Here is a 19,267-nt window from a genome sequence, read left to right as displayed (position 1 = left end):
AGCTGTTCAAAGGATATAGTATAGGAAAGTGGCACAAACTAGAAATTTTAATTATTATTATTTTTTTTAAGATTTTATTTATTCATTAGAGACACACAGAGGGAGAGGCAGAGACACAGGCAGAAGGAGAAGTAGGCTCCATACAGGAAGCCCGACGTGGGACTCGATCCTGCGTCTCTAGGATCACGCCCCGGGCTGAAGGCGGCGCTAAACCACTGAGCCACTGGGGCTGCCCTATGTTAAGATTTCTAAACAGAGGTAGGCTTAGAGAGAGTTTATTATTTTTTTTCTAAGATTTTATTTATTCATGAGAGACACAGAGAGGCAGAGACATAGGCAGAGGGAGAAGCAGGCTTCATGCATGGAGCCTGATGTGGGACTCGATCCTGGGACTTCAGGATCACGCCCTGAGCTAAAGGCAGACGCTCAACCACTGAGCCACCCAGGCGTCCCTAGAGATAGATTTTAAAGGAGATCCACGGGATTTGGGAGTGAGTAATAATCCCAGGGATTAGATAATTTAAAGGGTATATGACTCAAAGGATAGAAAAGTGTACATTTTAAAGCTTTGTACAGAATGCTCATTCCAATGAGAACCAAGAGATTGGGAAAAGACAACTGGTAGCACAAGAAGCTCTGGTCTCTTAGAAATGGAATCCAGTCCCATGTGCACATGTAGGCAGGCCCCCAACATTCTGGTTGAGGTTTTAGTCTGGTCAGAGAAGAACCTGAAAAAGGATAGAATGGGATCAGTCCTGGGGAAAGGGTGGACATGGTAATAGATTAGGAAGGAATATTCTAATCTACAGAAATCGAGGCCTAGCACTAGAAGAAGCACCTGGCCTACTGCCAATGTGTCTGCCCCAGATCAAAAACCTATCTGGGATCTTTGAGAAGTCATGGAGTGAGCAAAAAGGCAGCAGCTCCAGTTGTTGCCTGTAACCTCACCACCACAGATAATTACTGGTAATACTTTTGTAATTCTCAATGAAGTATCGGGGATAAACCTGGAGTTCTCCACTGTGAGTCCACATAGTTTTCCCCCAGCATTTTATTGTGAAAACTTTGAGCATACAGAAAAGTTGAATAATTATATAAGAAATATCCATATATCTACCATTTAGATTCTACAATTTAAATGTTCCTGTATTTGTTTTACCACATATCTGTTAAACATAACATTTTATTCTTTTGGTGCATTTCAAAGAAATTGCAAACATCACACTTCACCATAAATATTTCAATATGTCTTGCATTCATTATTTCTTATAAAGTTTTGAGGAGGGTGTGGTAATGTTTACATACAATAAGATTGTTTACACCTTAAGTGTACCATTAGATGAAAAATACATTTGTGACTTACATTCCTATCGAGATAAGGAACTTTTCTATTCCGCTTTGAGTCTGCTGCTTCTCAGTTGATACCTGCCTCTCCCCTGGGGGACATGGGAGTATTCTGAATTTTTTTCACTACAGATTAGTTTTGCCTGTCTTAAAACTTTATAAGTGGAATCTATGTATTTTATGTTTCAGATTCATCCATGTTGTAGATACTAATAGTTTGTTTCTTTTTGTTACCAAGTAGTTTTCTATTACATGTATAACTATGGTTTATTCATTCTCATAATGATGGACACTTGAGCTGTTACAAATTTTTGGCTATTATGAATAAAGCTGCTATGAACATTCTTATATAAATCTTTTTGTGGACATAATGTTTTCTTTTGGATGAAAATCTAGGAGTAGAATTGCTCTTGGACTAGATGTGTGTTTGGTTTTCTATTTGTGTGTGTGTGTGTGTGTGTGTGTATGTGTGTGTGTGTTTGGTTTTCTAATAAGCTGCTAGGCCATCTCCAAAGTGGTATATTTAATGCTTTCACTAACAATGTATGAGATTTCCATTTCCTTGCCAACATTTGACGTCCATTTTTCTACTTCTGACGATTGTGGTGGATCTGGAATAGTGTGGTTTTAATTTGCATTTCCATGATGTCTACTCTTCCTTTGCATATTTCCAATTCATATATTTTCTTTTATATCTGATCAAATTTTTTGCCCAATTTTAAATTGTCACTTAATATTGAGTCCAGGAGTCTTGCATTTCAATTTTTTTTAAAGATTTTATTTATTTATTCATAGAGACACACAGAGAGAGAGAGAGATGCAGAGACACAGGCAGAGGGAGAAGCAGGCTCCATGCAGGGAGCCCGATGTGGAACTCGATCCAGGGTCTCCAGGATCACCCCATGGGTTGCAGGCGGCGCTAAACCGCTGCGCCACCGGGGCTGCCCTTGCATTTCAATTTTAAAGCTCAGTTGTACAAAATCAGGATAGAGAAGATTTACTTCTGGACATATTTTAAATGGAAAGGCCTGGAAGTTTGAGTTGAGCAAAAAAGCACATGTTCCATTTATTCAGCAATAGTTGTAGGTACTGACTATATATTAAGCACTGGTATTAGGGATACAGAAATAATACCCAGCCCTAGTTCCGAAGAGCCCATAGATCATGAAGGTAGACAAAAGCCAAAATTTTGATATGGTAGTTTCAGTGTTAAATCACTAATATTTAATTTACTGAGTACCTACTATAGGGTACGTACCATTGTAGGTACTGGAGATAGATTAGGCAAACCAGACATGGTTCCTACTCTAATACAGCTATTTTCTTCGGTATCTATGGATGAAGATAGCACAAAAGCTCTGATACAGGGAATGAGATTGATGTGTGTATGTGGGTCAGAAATGAAACCTGGCTGCAACATACTTGTGTGGCTAGATTGATTAGTTAGATAACTATCAGGTCTTGCTGAGAAGTCTTGTAGACTGTGGTAAAGAACTTTGGACTTTGAGTCTTTTGGGATGCCATTCCAGAGTTTTAAGCAGAGAAATGGTATGGTCTAGTTTCTGTTTTGCTAATAAACACAGAAGTATCTTGTGTGTATTTGCAGGAAAATGATTGGGAAACCATGTAATCTTTCAGAGGAGAGAGAATAAATTTTACTTGAAGAATGTGGGTCAGGCTTCATAAAGGAATAATGTCATAGCAGAACTTTGGATGACAAGGCATTTGTTAGGAAAGTCTGAAGTATCAGCATGTGTGTGGGTGTAACCAGAAATAGCTTTGGATGACTAGTTGGTTGGGTGGTGGGATAGCAGGAGGAAGAGCAAACTGGGAAGGGCTTTGAAGGTTGAATTAGGGTTGCGGGGTTACCATATTACACAACTACCGAATTCTGTGTAGATGTGCTCTCTGGGGTTGTGCCATGAGGTAGTCTTGCTAGGGGAGTTTGGCTCTGAACCTAAGAGCCATGGGCAGCTTTGCAGGGCTTCTAGTTAAGGTAGAGACTCTGGAAGCTGACACAAGAAAGACTAGCTGAGGCAGTGCTAATGAGAAGCCAGAGAAGAAGCAAGAAACTGTGACCCTGAAGTTGGGTAGGGGTTGTTGAACTGGAGATAGGCTTTGGGCTTTGCATAGTCAAGAGGACTTGAGTTGTGGATTGGGGAAAAAAGCTAACAAAGTCCTTTAAAAAATACAAAATAAACTATAAAATATTTAAACAATGCAGAAGTATATTGAGATTATAAAATCCTCACCTTCATTCTGCTTCCATTAGGTGTACCTTTGCATTTTTTGGTGTACCTTCTGTTTTCCGTGTATTTATTTTGTGTATGTATTCAAATCCAGTGTATATATACATACAGTTGAAGTTTCAGGTGGAGTCATACTTTTCTTACCATTCTTTGCAACTTTATTTTTTCCATATAATACCAATGTAATATAGTTCTCCCTTGAATTTTACCTACTGCTCAGCATTCCATTGTTTTAATGTAACATAGTTTACATAGTACACAATAGATCTTCAAGCAGCCTCAGGGGTTTTACTATTCTCAGCAGTAGTGATATGAGCATTCTTTATTCTGTGGAAACACTGCCTCAGAGAACATATGAAGTGAGAAGCATGGAGTCAAAATGTGACTTGTAGAAGTTGTGGTCCCACTCCTTTGGGAGTATGTGTTCTTCTCTGATCTGTTCTTAGGGAACTTCCAAAGAGGGATGATCAGACTGGTCAGAGTCTACAAGACACATTCTAGGAGCAACATTAAAAAAAAAAAAAAAAAAAAAAAAAAAACACTGGAGCTGTTTTTCTGGATTTTGGCTGGGGATTTCACCGTTTCCAGCTGTCAGATGGGTTCTCAGAGGGAGCTGGAATAGGGCTTTCCTTGTAGAAGTTTAAACTGGGGAGAAATAGGACAAATATGTAGAAATGAGAATTCAACAGACGTGAGTTAGTTTCAGTGGGACTTTATGGAGCAAGATTGTCTAAATGGATTAGAGTGGTGGGTTTTCCATCATCGGATGCTTTCAAGCAGAGACTGAGGTACTATGAACAGGCAGTATGTATGTCAAAGTGTAAGAGTCATTCCAGCATTGGTTGATAATAGCACTCCAGGTGGAGACCATGAGGCACCAAGACCATGAGGAACAGCGCTAACTGTGGGCTAGGTTGGGGGAAGGATTGAGGGTCCGTTTAGGGGAAGCTAAGGCTGGGGTATAGTGCTGGGAAACCTGGAGTGGCTGAGTTAAGCTGGGTGAGAGATCTGATGTCATCTGTACATTTGCTACAGACGTTCTGCAGGTGTATGGGTCATCAGAGACACGGATAATAAGGAGTCAGGATAATTGTTATGGGGACTGTAGGAAGAGGGGTTACAAGAGAATCATGGTGATCCATGCAAGAAGATAGTATTTCAGCCAAGGAAATGGGTGCATTGAAATTGGTGTTCCTTGATTGCCAATCACTTTGGAGATGGTGGGCTGGGAGCTAAGGCTGGAGATGGCCTTTTGGATTTCATTCAGCAAATATTTATTATCTAGGTGCTTGGGATAGAGCGATGAACAGAGCAGACAAATATCCCTTCCCTCCCGTTTACATTCCCTATATAGTGGGGAACAGAGATTATATATTAGAGAATGATAAGTGCTAACGAGAAAAGGCAAGAAAGGAGTATGTGATGTTAGTAGAGTTGAAATATTAAGTACTTAGAAAAGGAGAGCCTTTTTCTTAATAATAGAGAAGATGATTTTTGAATAAAGACCTAGAAGGGAGTGAGGACACAGCAAGCCATGTGAATAATACGAGGGAAGAAACAAGTTTATTTGAGCAATGGCAGGCAAGCAGACCGGTGTGTTCAGAATGGAGTGAGCAAGAGAGGTGTTATTAGGAAATCAAGTTAGAGAGATCTAGATCTTTCAAGACTTTGGAGACCATGGTAGAGTTTGGATTTTTTCTAATTGGAAATCATTAGAGGGTTTGGCAGAGATGTAACATAACCTGACTTAACATTTTAACAGGATCGCCCTGTTTGTTGTATTGGAAATAGTCTGTTGGTGTGAGGATGGGATGGAGGTAGGGATGGTATAGGATAAGGGAGACCAGTTAAAGAGGCTAATGTGATAAACCCAGTGAGAAATGATGATGGCTTGGACTGGGTAGTAGCAGTGAGGCTAGTGAGGAGCTGGCAATGAGGAACTGATTACCTGCTAGGAGAATTATTAGGGGGTATCCTTTTTTTTTTTTTTTTTTTTTTTTTTTTTTTTTTTTTTTTTTTTTTTTTTTTTTTTTTTAAAGATTTTTATTTATTTATGATAGTCACACACAGAGAGAGTGAGAGAGGCAGAGACACAGGCAGAGGGAGAAGCAGGCTCCATACACCGGGAGCCTGACGTGGGATTCGATCCCGGGTCTCCAGGATCGCGCCCTGAGCCAAAGGCAGGCGCTAAACCGCTGCGCCACCCAGGGATCCCTAGGGGGTATCCTAATACCACCTCAGGATGCAATGCCTGAGAGTTAGTGAGAAATCATTGGAGGAAGAAACTTTTTGGGGAGTTGTATCTGGATCATGGTTGTGTTGGTATTGAAACTTTGATTAGGATCTGATTTGGAGCCAGTAAAGGGTTAGAGTGGGATTCATTGGAGATGAGGGTTGGATTCTGGATCTAGAGAACATAGGGAATTTAGGGTGAGGTCCAATTTGGGCTCAGAGTTGTTGATGAAGGCCAGTATACTTTTTCTGCATCTTCCCATCATACCAGGGTTGGTTGTACTCACCGTGTCCTGTCCCATTGAGCTCACCCTAAGGGAATTAGAGGAGTATGGAGACTCTAAGGGCCTTCTCTTCCTTAGGTGTCCTAGAGCTGGATACAGGTTCAGCCCTGCCTGGGTGAAGCCTGCTGGCCTTCCCAAGCTGGGACCTATAGTCAGGGAAGGGTGGAGAAGGTTCCTCAGTGCTTGACTCAGGTCCTTTTTTCCCAGATGGCCCACTGCGTGACCTTGGTTCAGCTATCCATTTCCTGTGACCACCTCATTGACAAGGACATCGCCTCCAAGTCTGACCCACTCTGCGTCCTTTTACAGGATGTGGGAGGGGGCAGCTGGGCTGAGGTGAGAATGGAGATAAAGTTGTGGAGGAAGGCTAGGACTCTTTTGGGGGTGGAGAGTGTGTGACTGTGATGCTGTTGGCCTCTGCCCACAGCTTGGCCGAACTGAGCGAGTACGGAACTGCTCAAGCCCTGAATTCTCTAAGACTCTGCAGCTTGAGTACCACTTTGAAACAGTCCAGAAGCTCCGATTTGGCATCTATGACATAGACAACAAGACACCTGAGCTGGGGGATGATGACTTCCTAGGAGGGGCTGAGTGTTCCCTAGGACAGGTATGTAGGGTTTGGGATAAAAATCCTTTAGACACATGTTCAGTAAGAGTCCTAACAGCCCAGACTGTCTGGAATGTGGAGGTGGGGGGTCAAGCAAGACAACCCTGCCTGAGATTTTGCTCCCCCACCCACCCCTGCTCTGCCCCAGATTGTGTCCAGCCACATAATAACTCTACCCTTGATGCTGAAGCCTGGAAAACCTGCTGGGCGGGGGACCATCACGGTAAGGAACAACCTGTGGGGGAGCGGGGTTTACATCAATGAGGAATTCATGAGGTGATACAGTCTCATGACTCCCCTTCTTAGGTATCTGCTCAAGAGATGAAGGATAGTCATGTAGTGACCATGGAGGTGGAGGCCAGAAATCTAGATAAGAAGGTGTGTCTGGAAGGAAGCCCTGGAGGTTTAAGAATTGGGACAAGGATGGTGTGTTGGGGGGTAAGGGTGGGGACTAGCAAAATGGTTGTCCCTCCTTGAGTCATACTGTGGTCTCTGTGGCATTGACAGGACTTCCTGGGGAAATCGGATCCATTCTTGGAGTTCTTCCGTCAGGGTGATGGGAAATGGCACCTGGCCTACAGATCTGAGGTGTGAGACCCTTGGGACTGGGTGGAGTGGGGTAGGAGAGACTTTCCTGGGGCTTGTGATTACCAAGGTTTGGAACAGGGAGAAAGACTGCATATGGATAAAGAAGGATGACAGCTCCCCATATGTCAGCCCAGAGCTCACTAGAAGCCTTGCGCTCCACCTTTAGGTAATCAAGAACAACTTGAACCCTACATGGAAGCGCTTCTCTGTTCCCCTTCAGCATTTCTGTGGGGGAGACCCCAGCACACCCATCCAGGTGAGGAGTTTGCTTTCTCAATGGACAGAGCAGGGGCAGAGAGCCTGGGGAGGGATTTATTCTCACCTGCCCCCCCACCTCACCTCTGGTCTCTGTATACACATACACACACCCTCCCCCTCCACCCACCCACAGGTGCGATGCTCCGATTATGACAGTGATGGTTCACACGATCTCATTGGTACCTTCTACACCAGCTTGGCCCAACTGCAAGCAGTTCCGGTGAGTGCCAGCCCTGCTCAGGGGTGTTGAGGTGGGCCTAAAGGACTGCAGCCCCAGGGAGAGAGGGAGGGAAGGCAGGCCAGTCCTGGCTGATAGCCTGGGAGTTTCCTACTCTAGTTTTTCTTTTCTCACCAGGTTGAGTTTGAATGCATCCACCCTGAGAAACAGCAGAAAAAGAAAAGCTACAAGAACTCTGGGACTGTTCGTGTCAAGATTTGCCAGGTGAGGCAATAATCCATGTGACCCAGGCTCTGACCCCTGTGTTCCATGGCCCCAACCCCTTCATCTCAGCCATGATCCTGGTTTCATCTGCAGGTAGAAACACAATATTCATTCCTGGACTATGTGATGGGAGGCTGTCAAATCAACTTCACTGTAAGTTGCTTTATCGGGGGCAAGAGAACAGATCTGGGTCACAAAGTGGCCTTCAGCTCCGCTCCTCCTCTCCTCCTAGGTAGGCATGGACTTCACGGGCTCCAATGGAGACCCTTCCTCCCCGGACTCCCTGCACTACCTGAGCCCATCAGGGGTCAATGAATACCTGACAGCACTGTGGAGTGTGGGCAGCGTGATCCAGGACTATGACTCGTGAGTAACTTGTTCTCTTGCCCATCACCCTCCCCACAGTTGCTTCAGCCTCTGGGCTCACAGTCCCCTGTCTCCCAACTCCCTGTCTTCCCATAGGGACAAGCTGTTCCCAGCATTTGGATTTGGGGCCCAGGTACCTCCTGATTGGCAGGTGAGCACTCTTTTTGCCTCTCTAACTCCTTTCACTGTCAGGGTCCTGATTTGGGGGCTTGTGGTTGACTTGCTGTCACCCAGCTTTATGTGGAGATGCAGGGATGTATCCCTACAGGCATGCATACAAAAAGTGTTCAGAACTACATAGCTCCTCTATAATGCTTGGTATATACTGTACTGTCCTTTTTCTTTGCACATAGATGGTCATGGGGAAGAACTTCATTTTCATTCTTGCCCTTAGGTCTCCCATGAATTTGCCTTGAACTTCAACCCCAGTAACCCCTACTGCACAGGTGAGTTCCTCCAGCCTCCACCACAAGGCAGATGTCTGTACCTGGAAGGCCAAATCTATGCAGACAAGGGAGTGTGGGGTGGGGGTAATGACTAATGGAGCAGATATCTGATTCTGTTGTCCAGAGGAGTGGATTTTAGAGCTGGATCTCTGGACTCAAATCTAGATCTCAAATCTTTATCTTGCATCTTTCTAAAACCACATGACTTGGGACCCATGTACTTTGGCTTCATAAAAACAATAAATATTGTAGGATATTGAATATATAAGGAGAGGATACATATAAACGTTGAAGCATGAGCCTGGCATATACTAAGCACCCTCTAAGAAATGGTAGCTGTTGCCTGGAAGCTCACTGGTACCTGTCTAGGCATTAGTGGAAGCCTTGGTGCAGCTCTTTTCAGCGTGATTTTTGCCCAAGCTCTTTTGTCTAGAGTAGGCCAAACCTCTTGACTTCCTAGTACCCCCATGTAGGCAACAAACCAAAGGGGAAAATTTGACCTGACCTGGGTTTTTGACACGAGTTCAGACTTAGAGAAAAGTTACAAGAGTAGTTATAGGGGGTTTAGATCAGTAGAGCTCAGCAATCAGGGCCTGGGTCACAACGGCTATTCACCTTCACCCAGATTCCCCAAACATTTTACCACATTTGCTTTGTTATTCTCTCTTTGTCACTCAGATTTTCTGTGTCTTCCTCTCCTTCCCTGCCCCCCCCATGCATATAGATATGGTTGTATATCTGTATCTGTGTACATGTATATGTGTGTGTGTATACAGATTTTTTTTCCTGAAATGTTTGAGAATTATGAGTAAGCCGTGCCCCAAGTTTGCCTCTGTGGCCTCATCAACTTTGCACCCTTCATCCCTTAAATACTTCAGTGTATGTTTCCTAAAATCAAAGACATTTTCTTATGTAACTACAGTACAATTTTCAAAATCAGGAAATTAACATCAATACTATTATCCAATCTAGAATTTATTCAAGTTTTGCCAGTTGTCTTTTACAGTAAAAAAAAATCTCAGATCACACAGTGCATTCATTTATTTTGTCTCCCAGAGTTCTTCATGTCTTTCATGATACTGTTTTTTTTTTGTTTGTTTGTTTGTTTTTAAGATTACAGGCTAGATAATTTGTAGAATGTCCTTCAGTTTGGATTTACCTGATTTTTCTTTATAATTAGATTCAGATAATGCACTTTTGGTGGGCATATTACAGAAGCGATGCTATGTGTTCCCTCAGTACACTATGTCAGGAGGCCCTGATGTTGATTTATCCTATTACCAGTGATGTTAACTTTGATCACTTGGCTAAAGTAGAGTCATAGAGTCTACCAGGTTTTTCCATTATTTGTAATTAACGAGTACCTTTTGGGAATATACTTTGAGGCTATGTAAATATCCAGTTACTCATCAACTAGTACTCTATAGTTTTAGCACCCGTTGATGATCTTTGTCTGAATCATTTATCTCTGATTGTCAAATGAATTTGTAATTCCTCCTCCTTACATTAAGGAAGAGCTTCCTCTTCTTTCCCATTAATTATTTAATATCTAGGGACTCTTATTAAATGGATTAAAATTCATTATTTTATTAAGTGGGTTATATAATCTGATGCTCAACTGTCTTAGATTTGTTTAGGGAGCCCCCTTAATCAGTTTTAACTCAAGTTGTGATTTAGGCCAAATGCTCTTCTTCTCTTTGGTCTTAATTCTCCCATTTATAGGATAAGGTTAAGTACCTTGGGTTATAGGAGTGATTGGATGAAATACACCCACATTTCCAAATTTCCTCAGCCATGATGGGATTATGTCAGGCCTGGCTCAACCCTGAGAGGCCCAGTATTTTACATTGTTTTTTGCCTGCCTTTTCTAGGCATCCAGGGCATTGTAGATGCTTACCGCCAAGCCCTGCCCCAAGTTCGCCTCTATGGCCCCACCAACTTCGCACCCATTATCAACCACGTGGCCAGGTTGGCAACCCAGGCTGCATATCAGAGGACGGCCTCGGTGAGGATCATGGGAGGTAGTGGTGGTAGTGGTCTTGGTCAAGGGCTCCCTTCAGGAATATATAACAAGAGGCTTCTTGTCAGTATGGGAACGTGTGGCTAGGGTGTTTAGAGGTCTGCCTTAGTTTATGATTGGACTTATCCTCAGCAATACTTCGTGCTGTTGCTGCTGACTGATGGTGCTGTGACAGATGTGGAGGCTACACGTGAGGCTGTGGTGCGTGCCTCCCACCTGCCCATGTCAGTGATCATCGTGGGTGTGGGTGGTGCTGACTTCGAGGCCATGGAGCAACTAGATGCTGACGGTGGACCCCTGCGGACACGCTCTGGGGAGGCAGCTGCCCGTGACATAGTGCAGTTTGTGCCCTACCGCCGCTTCCAAAATGTGAGTGGGGGTAAGCTTGGGAACAGATCAGATCTGGGAGTTTATCCCTCCACCTCTTTCTGAGTGAGGATACTCTCAACCATTCATCTAAGCCAGGGCAGCAGGGTTGGGTGTTGGTATTTGTATCCTTTCTTGGGTATGAAATGTAGACTTTGGGAAGCTGTTATGGGTCGCCACTGACCTTGCCCTTCTTCTCCTGGCAGGCCCCTCGGGAGACACTGGCACAAACTGTGCTTGCAGAAGTACCCACACAGCTGGTCTCCTACTTCAAGGCCCAAGGTTGGGCCCCATTCAAGCCACTTCCACCCCCAGCAAAGAGTCCTGCACAGGCCCCTCAGGTCTAGGTTCCATTAGAGGATAGGCTATGGCTAGTCCTCAGCCTTGTGTCCCCAAGGTTTCCGTAAGCGTGAGCCCCTTAAGCACACATTCCCCAGTGCTGCACTTTACATTTTATACTTTTATATTTGCTCCTGCTGTTGTTGCTCTTGATTCCCTCCTGCTTGCTCTGGAGTCATTCATTTAATAAAGATCAATGAAGACCATTGCTTTGCCACCACTCTCTGCTTTTGAGTAGGAATTTGCAATTTGCCATGTTTATTTTTTCTGAGCCTCGGTTTATCCCCCTTAGAGGTTGTAGAGTGAAGGATACCTCTGACATCATAGCCCCAGTCAAATAGGATATTCCTGGCCAGAAGTCTAGAGATACTTTTATTTTTTTAAATAAAAAGATTGAATGTGAGCCAAATACTCAGCCTGACCTGCCATAGGGCAGAGCTGAGCTGGAAATACAGACAAGGTGGAACATGCTGGGGAGGGATGAGTTTTAAGGGCTATGCTAGACTTCCTGGAGGAGGGAGCAGTGATGGTTCTAATCGTAAAGATAGGCTACAAGCCTGAATCCTTTTAGCAGCTAATTTTTTTCTTACTAGAAAATTAATATGTATATTCATTATAAAAGAAAAAATACAAAAGAAATATCATCATCCAAACTCCTATGTGCTAGGGACACCTGGGTGGCTCAGCGGTTGAGCATCTATTTGCCTTTGACTTAGGATGTGATCCCAGGGTTCCAGGATCGAGTCCCGCATCGGGCTTCCTGCATGGAACCTGCTTCTCCCTCTGCCTATGTCTCTGCCTCTCTCTCTGTGTCTCTCATGAATAAATAAGATCTTAAAAAAAAAAAAAAAAAAAACCATGTACCAAAAAAATATTTGGTGCATAGTTTTTAGTCCATCATGCAAATTTATAATCTTTACATATTTATTTTATAAAAATGGGATCATATTGTATAAAATAGATAACAGAGCAGGTGAGGGTTCTTGTCTTTCCTAGGTCTGACTTTTATTCTAAGTAGGATATTATATTATATATACTCATTATACCTTGTTTTTATTATATTTTGGGTGTCTTACCCATTAGAACTTATTGGTGACCTTATTCTTTTTAATGCATATATAGTTTGTGTATGAATGTCCTATAGCTTATTAGCCAGTCTCTTACTGAGATTTGAGTCCCTTTCAATTTTCAGTTTTGTTCTATCACAAAGTGCTGTAATGAATATCCTTGTACCTTTATCTGTGCATTTACCACGATATTTTTAAAGGATTTGTTTCTAGAAGTAGAAATGCTAGACCAAAGGATATAAATATTTAGCATTTTAATAGATACTGTAAATTGCCCTCCATAACAACAGGGTTTTTTTAATCCTTTTTCTATTAATTTGACAGGCAAAAACTTTTCACTTTTAGTTTGAATATATTTAATTTTGAAGGCTAGGTATCATAGTCTATGTGCTTATTTGTGAGAAATATTTCTTCTGAATAGCTCTTGATAGGTTTTTGTTGGTGTTTTAACCTTTGTTCTTATACATGTTAAAAATATTTCTCCAGAGTACCATGGTGCCTTTTCATTTATAGTATCTTACCAATCTAGCTTGCTTTTTTTTTTTTTTTTTTTTTTTTTTTAAGATTTATTTATTTATTCATTCAGAGAGAGTGAAGAGAGAGGCAGAGACACAGGCAGAGGGAGAAGCAGGCTCCATGCAGGAAGCCCGATGTGGGACTCGATCCTGGGTCTCCAGGATCACACCCTGGGCTGCAGGCGGCGCTAAACCGCTGCGCCACTGGGGCTGCCCTCTAGCTTGCTTTTTAAGAAATTATCCATATATCATTTATTACTTCCCATGACATTAAACATTCCCTTAAATAGTACCATTTCTTTTGGTCACATTATTTTTGTATCATAATTTATCTTTTTTTTCATAATTTATCTTTTTAGATACTATTTCTGCTTTTCTCTTTATAAGCAACAGTGTAATGAATATCCTTAAAAGTATTATCTTTGATTACATTGATGTATCCTTTGAGTTAATTCTTAGAAATGGAATTACTGTGATTAAAGAATATAAAAAGTCTTAAGTCTTTTGGTTCATATTGTGAAATTGCCCTCCAGAAAAGCTATATTAGTTCATATTTTTGACCTTAGGCTTTGAGAGCACTCAGTAATTTAAATCATAAAAGTAATATCCTGAAATTTTAAATAAATGGGTATGTATTTCACCCTCACACATACTCCTGCATTTCACTTCTAGAGGTGTAACCACTGTTCATAATCATTTATATATATATATTCTTCCAATGCAAGAACACACTGGGAAGGATTCCTAATAGCCAAAATGGCACATGTTCCTTTGCTCAGGCTGGTCCCCATTTTCTATTCTCTGCTTGGGTAGAACTTCTTAATCTTTTGATATACCTGTCTCCATCTTTTATTCTTTCAGTTCTACTTTGACTCTTACAAGTAAAGAATTATTATTAGATCAATAAAGGAACTCTTCCCTGGAGCATCCTCCCTCCCCTGTCAGGCTCCCTGAAGGCAGGGACTAATGAACACCAGACCACATATGCTGGGCCTAGAAGTAAAGACAGCCTGAGATGGGGTTACCAGACCTGGATCAACTTGGACTCTGATGCTCCCTAGAGGTTCTCAAGTCTCCTCAGTTTTTGAGTATTTCCCTAAAGAAAAAGGGTAGTTAACCTCTCCACTTTCACCTAGCAGAAGTTGTAGAGACTGTCCCAGAGGTTGTGGGTAGGAATTGAACTGCACAAATAACAGCTTCAGGCTGACTGGCAGCTCTGAGTTAAAGAGGGTGGCCTTGGGCAGCCTGAATGGCTCAGCGGTTTAGCACCACCTTCAGCCCAGGGCCTGATCCTGGAGACCCAGGATTGAGTCCCATGTCGGGCTCCCTGCGTGGGGCCTGCTTCTCCCTCTGCCTGTGTCTCTGCCTCTCTCTCTCTCGAATAAATAAATCTTTGAGAAAAAAAAAAAAAGAGGGTGGCCTCTACAGGAAGATAGGTTTGGGTTCCTCTGTGGCACTGTTTTTCATTAGCTCTGTGACCTTGAGCGTTTCCTGACCTGAGCGGTTTTCCCCTCTGTGATTATAAGGATCAGATAATGTGTAGAATGTCCAGAACACCATTTTTTGTACATGGTAAACACTCCATTAACGTGAGCTGCTATCATATTGATCTGAACTTCTCAAAATTAAGAGGGTGCACTGGAAAGTAGACCCCCACACACACCATACTTATATGCCAAAGGCAGACAGAGGCCTCCCCCCGCCCCCAGCACGGATCCAGCTTCTTTCAGCACAGACCTGCACTCTACTCCAACAATCAGCATGTTTAATGGGGTTCCCCTGTGGCATTGTCCCCTGCCCCCTCCGAAGTTCGCATGCCATGGGCTCGGACCCGATACAAGCATGTGAAACGGGGGTGGCCCCAGTTGCTTAGAATCTGGATCTTCACCTTGGGAAAGGCAGCTGGGGGATCATTCTAGGGAGACAAATGGATCATGCCAAGGCCTGCTGTCCCAAGGGCTGCCTTTCTCCCCAGTCTTCCTTTGCTGTCCCATTCTTTTGGCACCCTCACCCCCAGAGACACACACCTGTAGATGGAAAGTCTGAATCTCCGATTTCTCCACATTGAAGGTGAATTTCCCCAAGAAAACTTCAGTCTCGTCATCAACCTGGAGGCCCTGGTGGGTGAAGAGTGAGTGGAGGAACAGTGAGGCAGAGGTGGAAGAGGGAGAAAGCAACTTTAATGAGGACCTACTATGGTGTGGAGTCATTATATGCACACTCTCATTTATTTTTTGGTGTTAGGATAGTGTAGTGTGGAATGTAGGCTCCAAGAAACCAGGTTGCAAAGTTTCGTCTGGCCAGTTGTTAGCTGTGTGACCTTGACAAATAATGCTTTTCTGAGCATTACTTTCCTCATCAGTGAGGGGGGAAATGATAGCGCTTCATAGGTTGTTGACCCATTGCAAGGAGATGATCCGTTTAAAGTACTTAGCACAGAATAAGTGTTCAATAAAGCCATACCTACTGTTTGAATATGGTTGTAATTATAACTTGTAGGCCTGAGAAGCAATTGGTAGTATCTCCACTTCATAGATGAGCAAGCAAAGACTGACCCCAATTTTCATGACTGCCTGGTACTTAAATCCCCCACCTCCTTAGCCTCAGCCCCACTCACGTAGACTGCGAAGTCGCGGGGGGCGCTTTTGGCTCCTCCGGTGTGTGCCACACTGGGTGGTGGGTGCTGCAGGGTGATGTCGCTTAGTTGCACACGACCCGGTAGCCGGATCACCACCTGGCCCTGGTCGCCCTCAAAAGCCCAGCAATTCCCCGGGAATACATCTGGCTGCAGGTGAGCAGGTAGATCTTAGGAACCCACAGACAGCCACTATGGCCCTTCCCCAGTGTGGGCATTGGTTCAGGTAAGCCCTGACCTCAACTCAACCCCTTCATCGGCCCCACCCAGTCCAAACCCAGGTCTGTCCCACCAGATTCTGTTGACTGCCCCAGTCCCTAGCACCCCCAGGCCCCGCCTCCAGCCGGGCCCATCCCCTGCCAAGGAGGGCCCCACCTAGTGCCACGCCCTCAGTTCCTCCTTTAGGGATCTGTTGGGTCCTTTCCCCAGCATTCCGCCCCCGGTCTGGTTCTGGGATCCAGGTTCCAGGCCCACCTCCAGGATAACGGTTGGCGGCCGTGCGTAATTCCAGAAGCTGAAGCGATTCCAGAAATAGGCAGTGTTCGCATCCTCATAATCGTGTGATGTCTTCTCAAGGTCGATGGAGGCCCCTGGAGCAGGGAGAAGCAATCATTCAGGGGCTCTCAGGCCTGACCAACAGCTGGGGCTGGGTCTCTGAAGTCGGTCTTTTTTGGGCTGGTCATGTGCATAGGTCTGTGTCAACGTCTCCGTCTCTTCCCGTTTATCTGGGTCTTACCCACAGAACTCAGCGCATAGTCGGGTTTCCTCACAAAGTCTTCATTCAACCTTTGGAATACAAGCTTGGCCACTCTCTGAAAAGAGGGAGGGTGGGTCCTGGAAGGACGAGCTTGCAGGCAGGTTTATAGGGGGGCAGAATTCTGGGACTAGGTTCTCTAGGTTGGACTTAGTGGGCCCTGGGAGACATTCCGAAGTCGGGGCTCTGGGGCGAGGTTTACCGCTCTGGACCCAAGGAACCAGCCTCCACCAGGGGCTTCCAAGGCGGACCTTGGACTGAGCAGTGGGCGGGCCCACGGGGTGGCACTTTGAAAAGACAGGAGGCTGCAGGGCTCACCTCGCTGTTGGCTGCGCGAACGCTGGACACTTCCTTGTGCAGTTTATCCAACTCGGCCTGGAGCTGCTGCAGTTGCTGCCCCTGGGAGCGTACGCGCTCATGGTACTCGCTGCAGGCGGGAGGTTGGCACTGTGTGGCTAGCTCCCTGTCCCCCCTGGGCACTTCTCGTAAGCACCCCCCACAGAAGCGCCTTTGAGCTCCCTAATTCCCCACCCCAGGTGCCCTCTTTCACCTTAGAGTCAGCATCTCTTTAGGTTCCTGTTGGAAGAAGGGAGGGACCAAATACAACTGCTCAGCTCCCACTCACTTCCTTCTCCCCCATCAGCCTGGGAGCAGCCTGACTTTTGAGGGCCTTCTTTTTGAGGACTGCTGCCCCTTCCCTGACCTGCCAGGACCTCTCAGAGACCCCCAACCACCTCTGGGCACAATCCCTGAGATCTGTTTATATCCCTTCCTTAGGATTAGAGCCTCCAGTCTGTCCCCCTCCCACCCAGGGGACCCCCACAACCTCCAGTTCATACAGTCGCCCTGACTCACATTCTCCAAAGGAGGGATCAGGTACAGCAGCCCCCACCAGAGTGCTGGGGAAAGAGGGGTGGTGTCAGGGGAAGCCAAGGGAGAGGGTTTCCCTGGCATAAAAGGGCAGTGAGGAGAGAAAAGGCTGGAGGGGGCTGCTATGCCTGAGAGGGGCTAGTGGGCTCTGAAGGGGACTGAGCAGCTGAAGGCGCTGAGTGGGCTGAGGGATATAGGAGAAAATGTGCCAGGTTCGGCTCCAGAGCATCCAGGGCTGGGGCCCCAGGGGATTCGCCACCCTCTCACCTGCCAGAAAGAGGCTCAGCAGTGACACAGCCGTGAGCAGGAAGCGGATGGAACAAACCTCCCTGAAGAACGGAGGGAGACTGAGGCCGCGGACCTTAATGAACCCCACAGCCCCACGCCGGGGTCCTAGACCCAACTCCCGCGAACATGACTCAGCCAGGTGTGAGTCGGGCTCGAGCCTCTGCGGGTCCGGCCCTGCTCCCCGCCCCATACCCTCCCTCTGACCTGTACACGACGATCAGCACGTCTCCAACCAGGGACAGCAACACGCTCAGCACCTGCAACAGCAGGCCTGGGGAGAGGAGAGGACGTTTAGAGGTGGCAGAGACGAAGAAGAGAGCGTGGGGTTCGAGGTGCAGGAGGGGCTTGGGAAAAGAGGAGTGGGCTAAGAGAATGAGTTGGGGCTCAGGGAAGGGGCTGGAGACTGACATGGGCCCGGCTCAGAACGAAAACGGTCTCTCAGAAATGAGAACTGGAATTCAGAGAGGGGCGCCAGAGGGTCAGAGGGGTTCCGGCTGGCCTGGCCCATACTCAAGAAGCTCTTGGACACGCGCGGTGGAGGCATCTCCTGCCTCAGATCCAGGGTCGAGAGAAGGTCGAGCTGCTCCTCAGAGACTACGGGAGGGCCAGCCGGTTCTGCGGGAGCCCAAGGGCGCCATTGGGGCCTTGCGCAGTGCAGGTCCACTCTTTCCCCGGGACCCGGCCGCAGGTTCCCCAGCCCAGAAGCGGAGCAGCCGCCGCAGGCACTGGTCCCACCGCATCCCCACCCTAGCTCTCTCTCAGCACTCTGAGGCCCACCCCTCAGGGATGCTCGGTCAAGGCGTTAGTCCCCTCGCCAAACCGAGACCCCGCCTTCAGGCAAATGTTGGTGCGGCCATAGTTCTCTGGAAGCCACTTAGGCTAAGAGCAAGGCCGCGCCTCCTCAGGGGCGCCCAATCACAGGATTTCCCCGCCCCTTCCCAGGACCGTCCATCACACCGAGGTCCCGCCCCTTAGGGAATCGTATTTGGTGCCTCCCCTCTTTGCCCTGCAGGCCCCGCCCCCCGGGAGGAGCCCAGGTTCTGTCCCGATTCCGTGCCAAGCACCGCCCCCTTGGGCCCCGCCCCCTCCCTCAGCTCTCCCGGGTTGGACCCCGCCCGCACCCGAGGCCCCGCCCCTCACGGTTGCCGCGCCACAGGCGGTCGGCCCATTGTGGCTCCGAGGCGCAGGCTTCTGCCGAGAGCTTCCAGCCCATGTGGTTCCTCCGGACACTCCTGCGCTCAAGGCGGGCTCACCGCAGCTCGAGCCCCGGGCTCTTCTGCCCTCGGGCTCCCCGGGCCCCGGTCCAGCTGACCGGGGCCCGCTGCTGTCCCCCGAGGTGACGCTCACTGAGCTGTTGCTGTTGTCGCTGTAGAAGTTGGGCGTGTGCTTGTGAGGGGACGTGGCCGAGCCCGGGCGGGGGCTCCGCCGCATCCCGACCCCGGGGCGCCCTCTCTCGGACGCCAAAGTCGCCGCCGCAGCCGCCAAGGCCCTCGGCTCTCGCTCAGCGGGTGTGCGCCGCCGGGACCCCACGGACCCTGCGTGCAGCCGGCGGGGCCCCAGTCCGGATTCAACCCTCTCCCCTGTGGCTGAGCCCGGC

At 46.6% G+C, this 19,267-nt stretch overlaps 2 protein-coding genes across 34 annotated transcripts in view; one reads left to right on the top strand and one right to left on the bottom strand.

The window, feature by feature from the left end:
* LOC112673874 (RNA-binding protein 12) overlaps positions 1–11,747 on the top strand; it is a 35,931-nt gene extending 24,184 nt beyond the window's left edge. For all 12 annotated transcript variants that reach the window (XM_025469875.3, XM_025469872.3, XM_025469869.3 and 9 more), the window contains 15 exons: positions 6,317–6,445; positions 6,537–6,716; positions 6,865–6,939; positions 7,023–7,094; positions 7,224–7,304; positions 7,471–7,560; positions 7,696–7,782; positions 7,918–8,004; positions 8,098–8,157; positions 8,237–8,370; positions 8,467–8,521; positions 8,765–8,816; positions 10,688–10,821; positions 10,969–11,205; positions 11,409–11,747. In XM_025469875.3, coding sequence (XP_025325660.1) covers positions 6,317–6,445; positions 6,537–6,716; positions 6,865–6,939; positions 7,023–7,094; positions 7,224–7,304; positions 7,471–7,560; positions 7,696–7,782; positions 7,918–8,004; positions 8,098–8,157; positions 8,237–8,370; positions 8,467–8,521; positions 8,765–8,816; positions 10,688–10,821; positions 10,969–11,205; positions 11,409–11,549 — 1,614 coding nt within the window. In that variant the 3' untranslated portion in view covers positions 11,550–11,747. The remainder of the gene's footprint in view (positions 1–6,316; positions 6,446–6,536; positions 6,717–6,864; positions 6,940–7,022; positions 7,095–7,223; positions 7,305–7,470; positions 7,561–7,695; positions 7,783–7,917; positions 8,005–8,097; positions 8,158–8,236; positions 8,371–8,466; positions 8,522–8,764; positions 8,817–10,687; positions 10,822–10,968; positions 11,206–11,408) is intronic.
* SPAG4 (sperm associated antigen 4) lies at positions 87–19,267 on the bottom strand. Of its 22 annotated transcripts, XR_003145091.3 has the most exons (13): positions 18,792–19,250; positions 18,079–18,285; positions 17,875–17,941; positions 17,650–17,711; positions 17,368–17,411; positions 17,063–17,088; positions 16,831–16,939; positions 16,495–16,570; positions 16,233–16,348; positions 15,741–15,908; positions 15,151–15,240; positions 6,113–6,255; positions 2,101–4,238 (listed from the first exon to the last, which is right to left on the bottom strand). XR_003145091.3 is itself a non-coding variant. In XM_025469885.3 (12 exons), the coding sequence occupies exons 1-12, from the start codon at positions 19,099–19,101 to the stop codon at positions 717–719; spliced, it is 1,287 nt and encodes a 428-aa protein (XP_025325670.1). In that variant the 5' UTR covers positions 19,102–19,250; the 3' UTR covers positions 95–716. The 22 variants fall into 22 exon arrangements, 20 of the variants coding, with proteins under 20 accessions (XP_025325668.1, XP_025325672.1, XP_025325670.1 ...); XM_025469885.3 differs by lacking the exons at positions 2,101–4,238; positions 6,113–6,255 and adding an exon at positions 95–728; XR_003145092.3 differs by lacking the exon at positions 15,741–15,908 and having other exon boundaries at positions 18,792–19,258.

The sequence above is a fragment of the Canis lupus genome, chromosome 24 (genome assembly GCF_003254725.2).
Source record: "Canis lupus dingo isolate Sandy chromosome 24, ASM325472v2, whole genome shotgun sequence".
NCBI lineage: Eukaryota > Metazoa > Chordata > Mammalia > Carnivora > Canidae > Canis > Canis lupus.
The sequence above is the reverse complement of the archived record's forward strand: the minus strand, read 5'-3'. Positions and strand labels throughout refer to the sequence as shown.

What these genes read in the sequence shown, in the direction of transcription:
- SPAG4 (XM_025469879.3), bottom strand. Translation starts at nt 19,101, where the DNA reads ATGCGGCGGAGCCCCCGCCCGGGCTCGGCCACGTCCCCTCACAAGCAC. An exon ending in GTGCTGATCGTCGTGTACAG is followed by an intron (nt 17,712 to 17,874) that starts GTCAGAGGGAGG and finishes TCCGTTCTTCAG; the next exon opens with GGAGGTTTGTTCCATCCGCT. An exon ending in CTATGCGCTGAGTTCTGTGG is followed by an intron (nt 16,349 to 16,494) that starts GTAAGACCCAGA and finishes TCCCTGCTCCAG; the next exon opens with GGGCCTCCATCGACCTTGAG.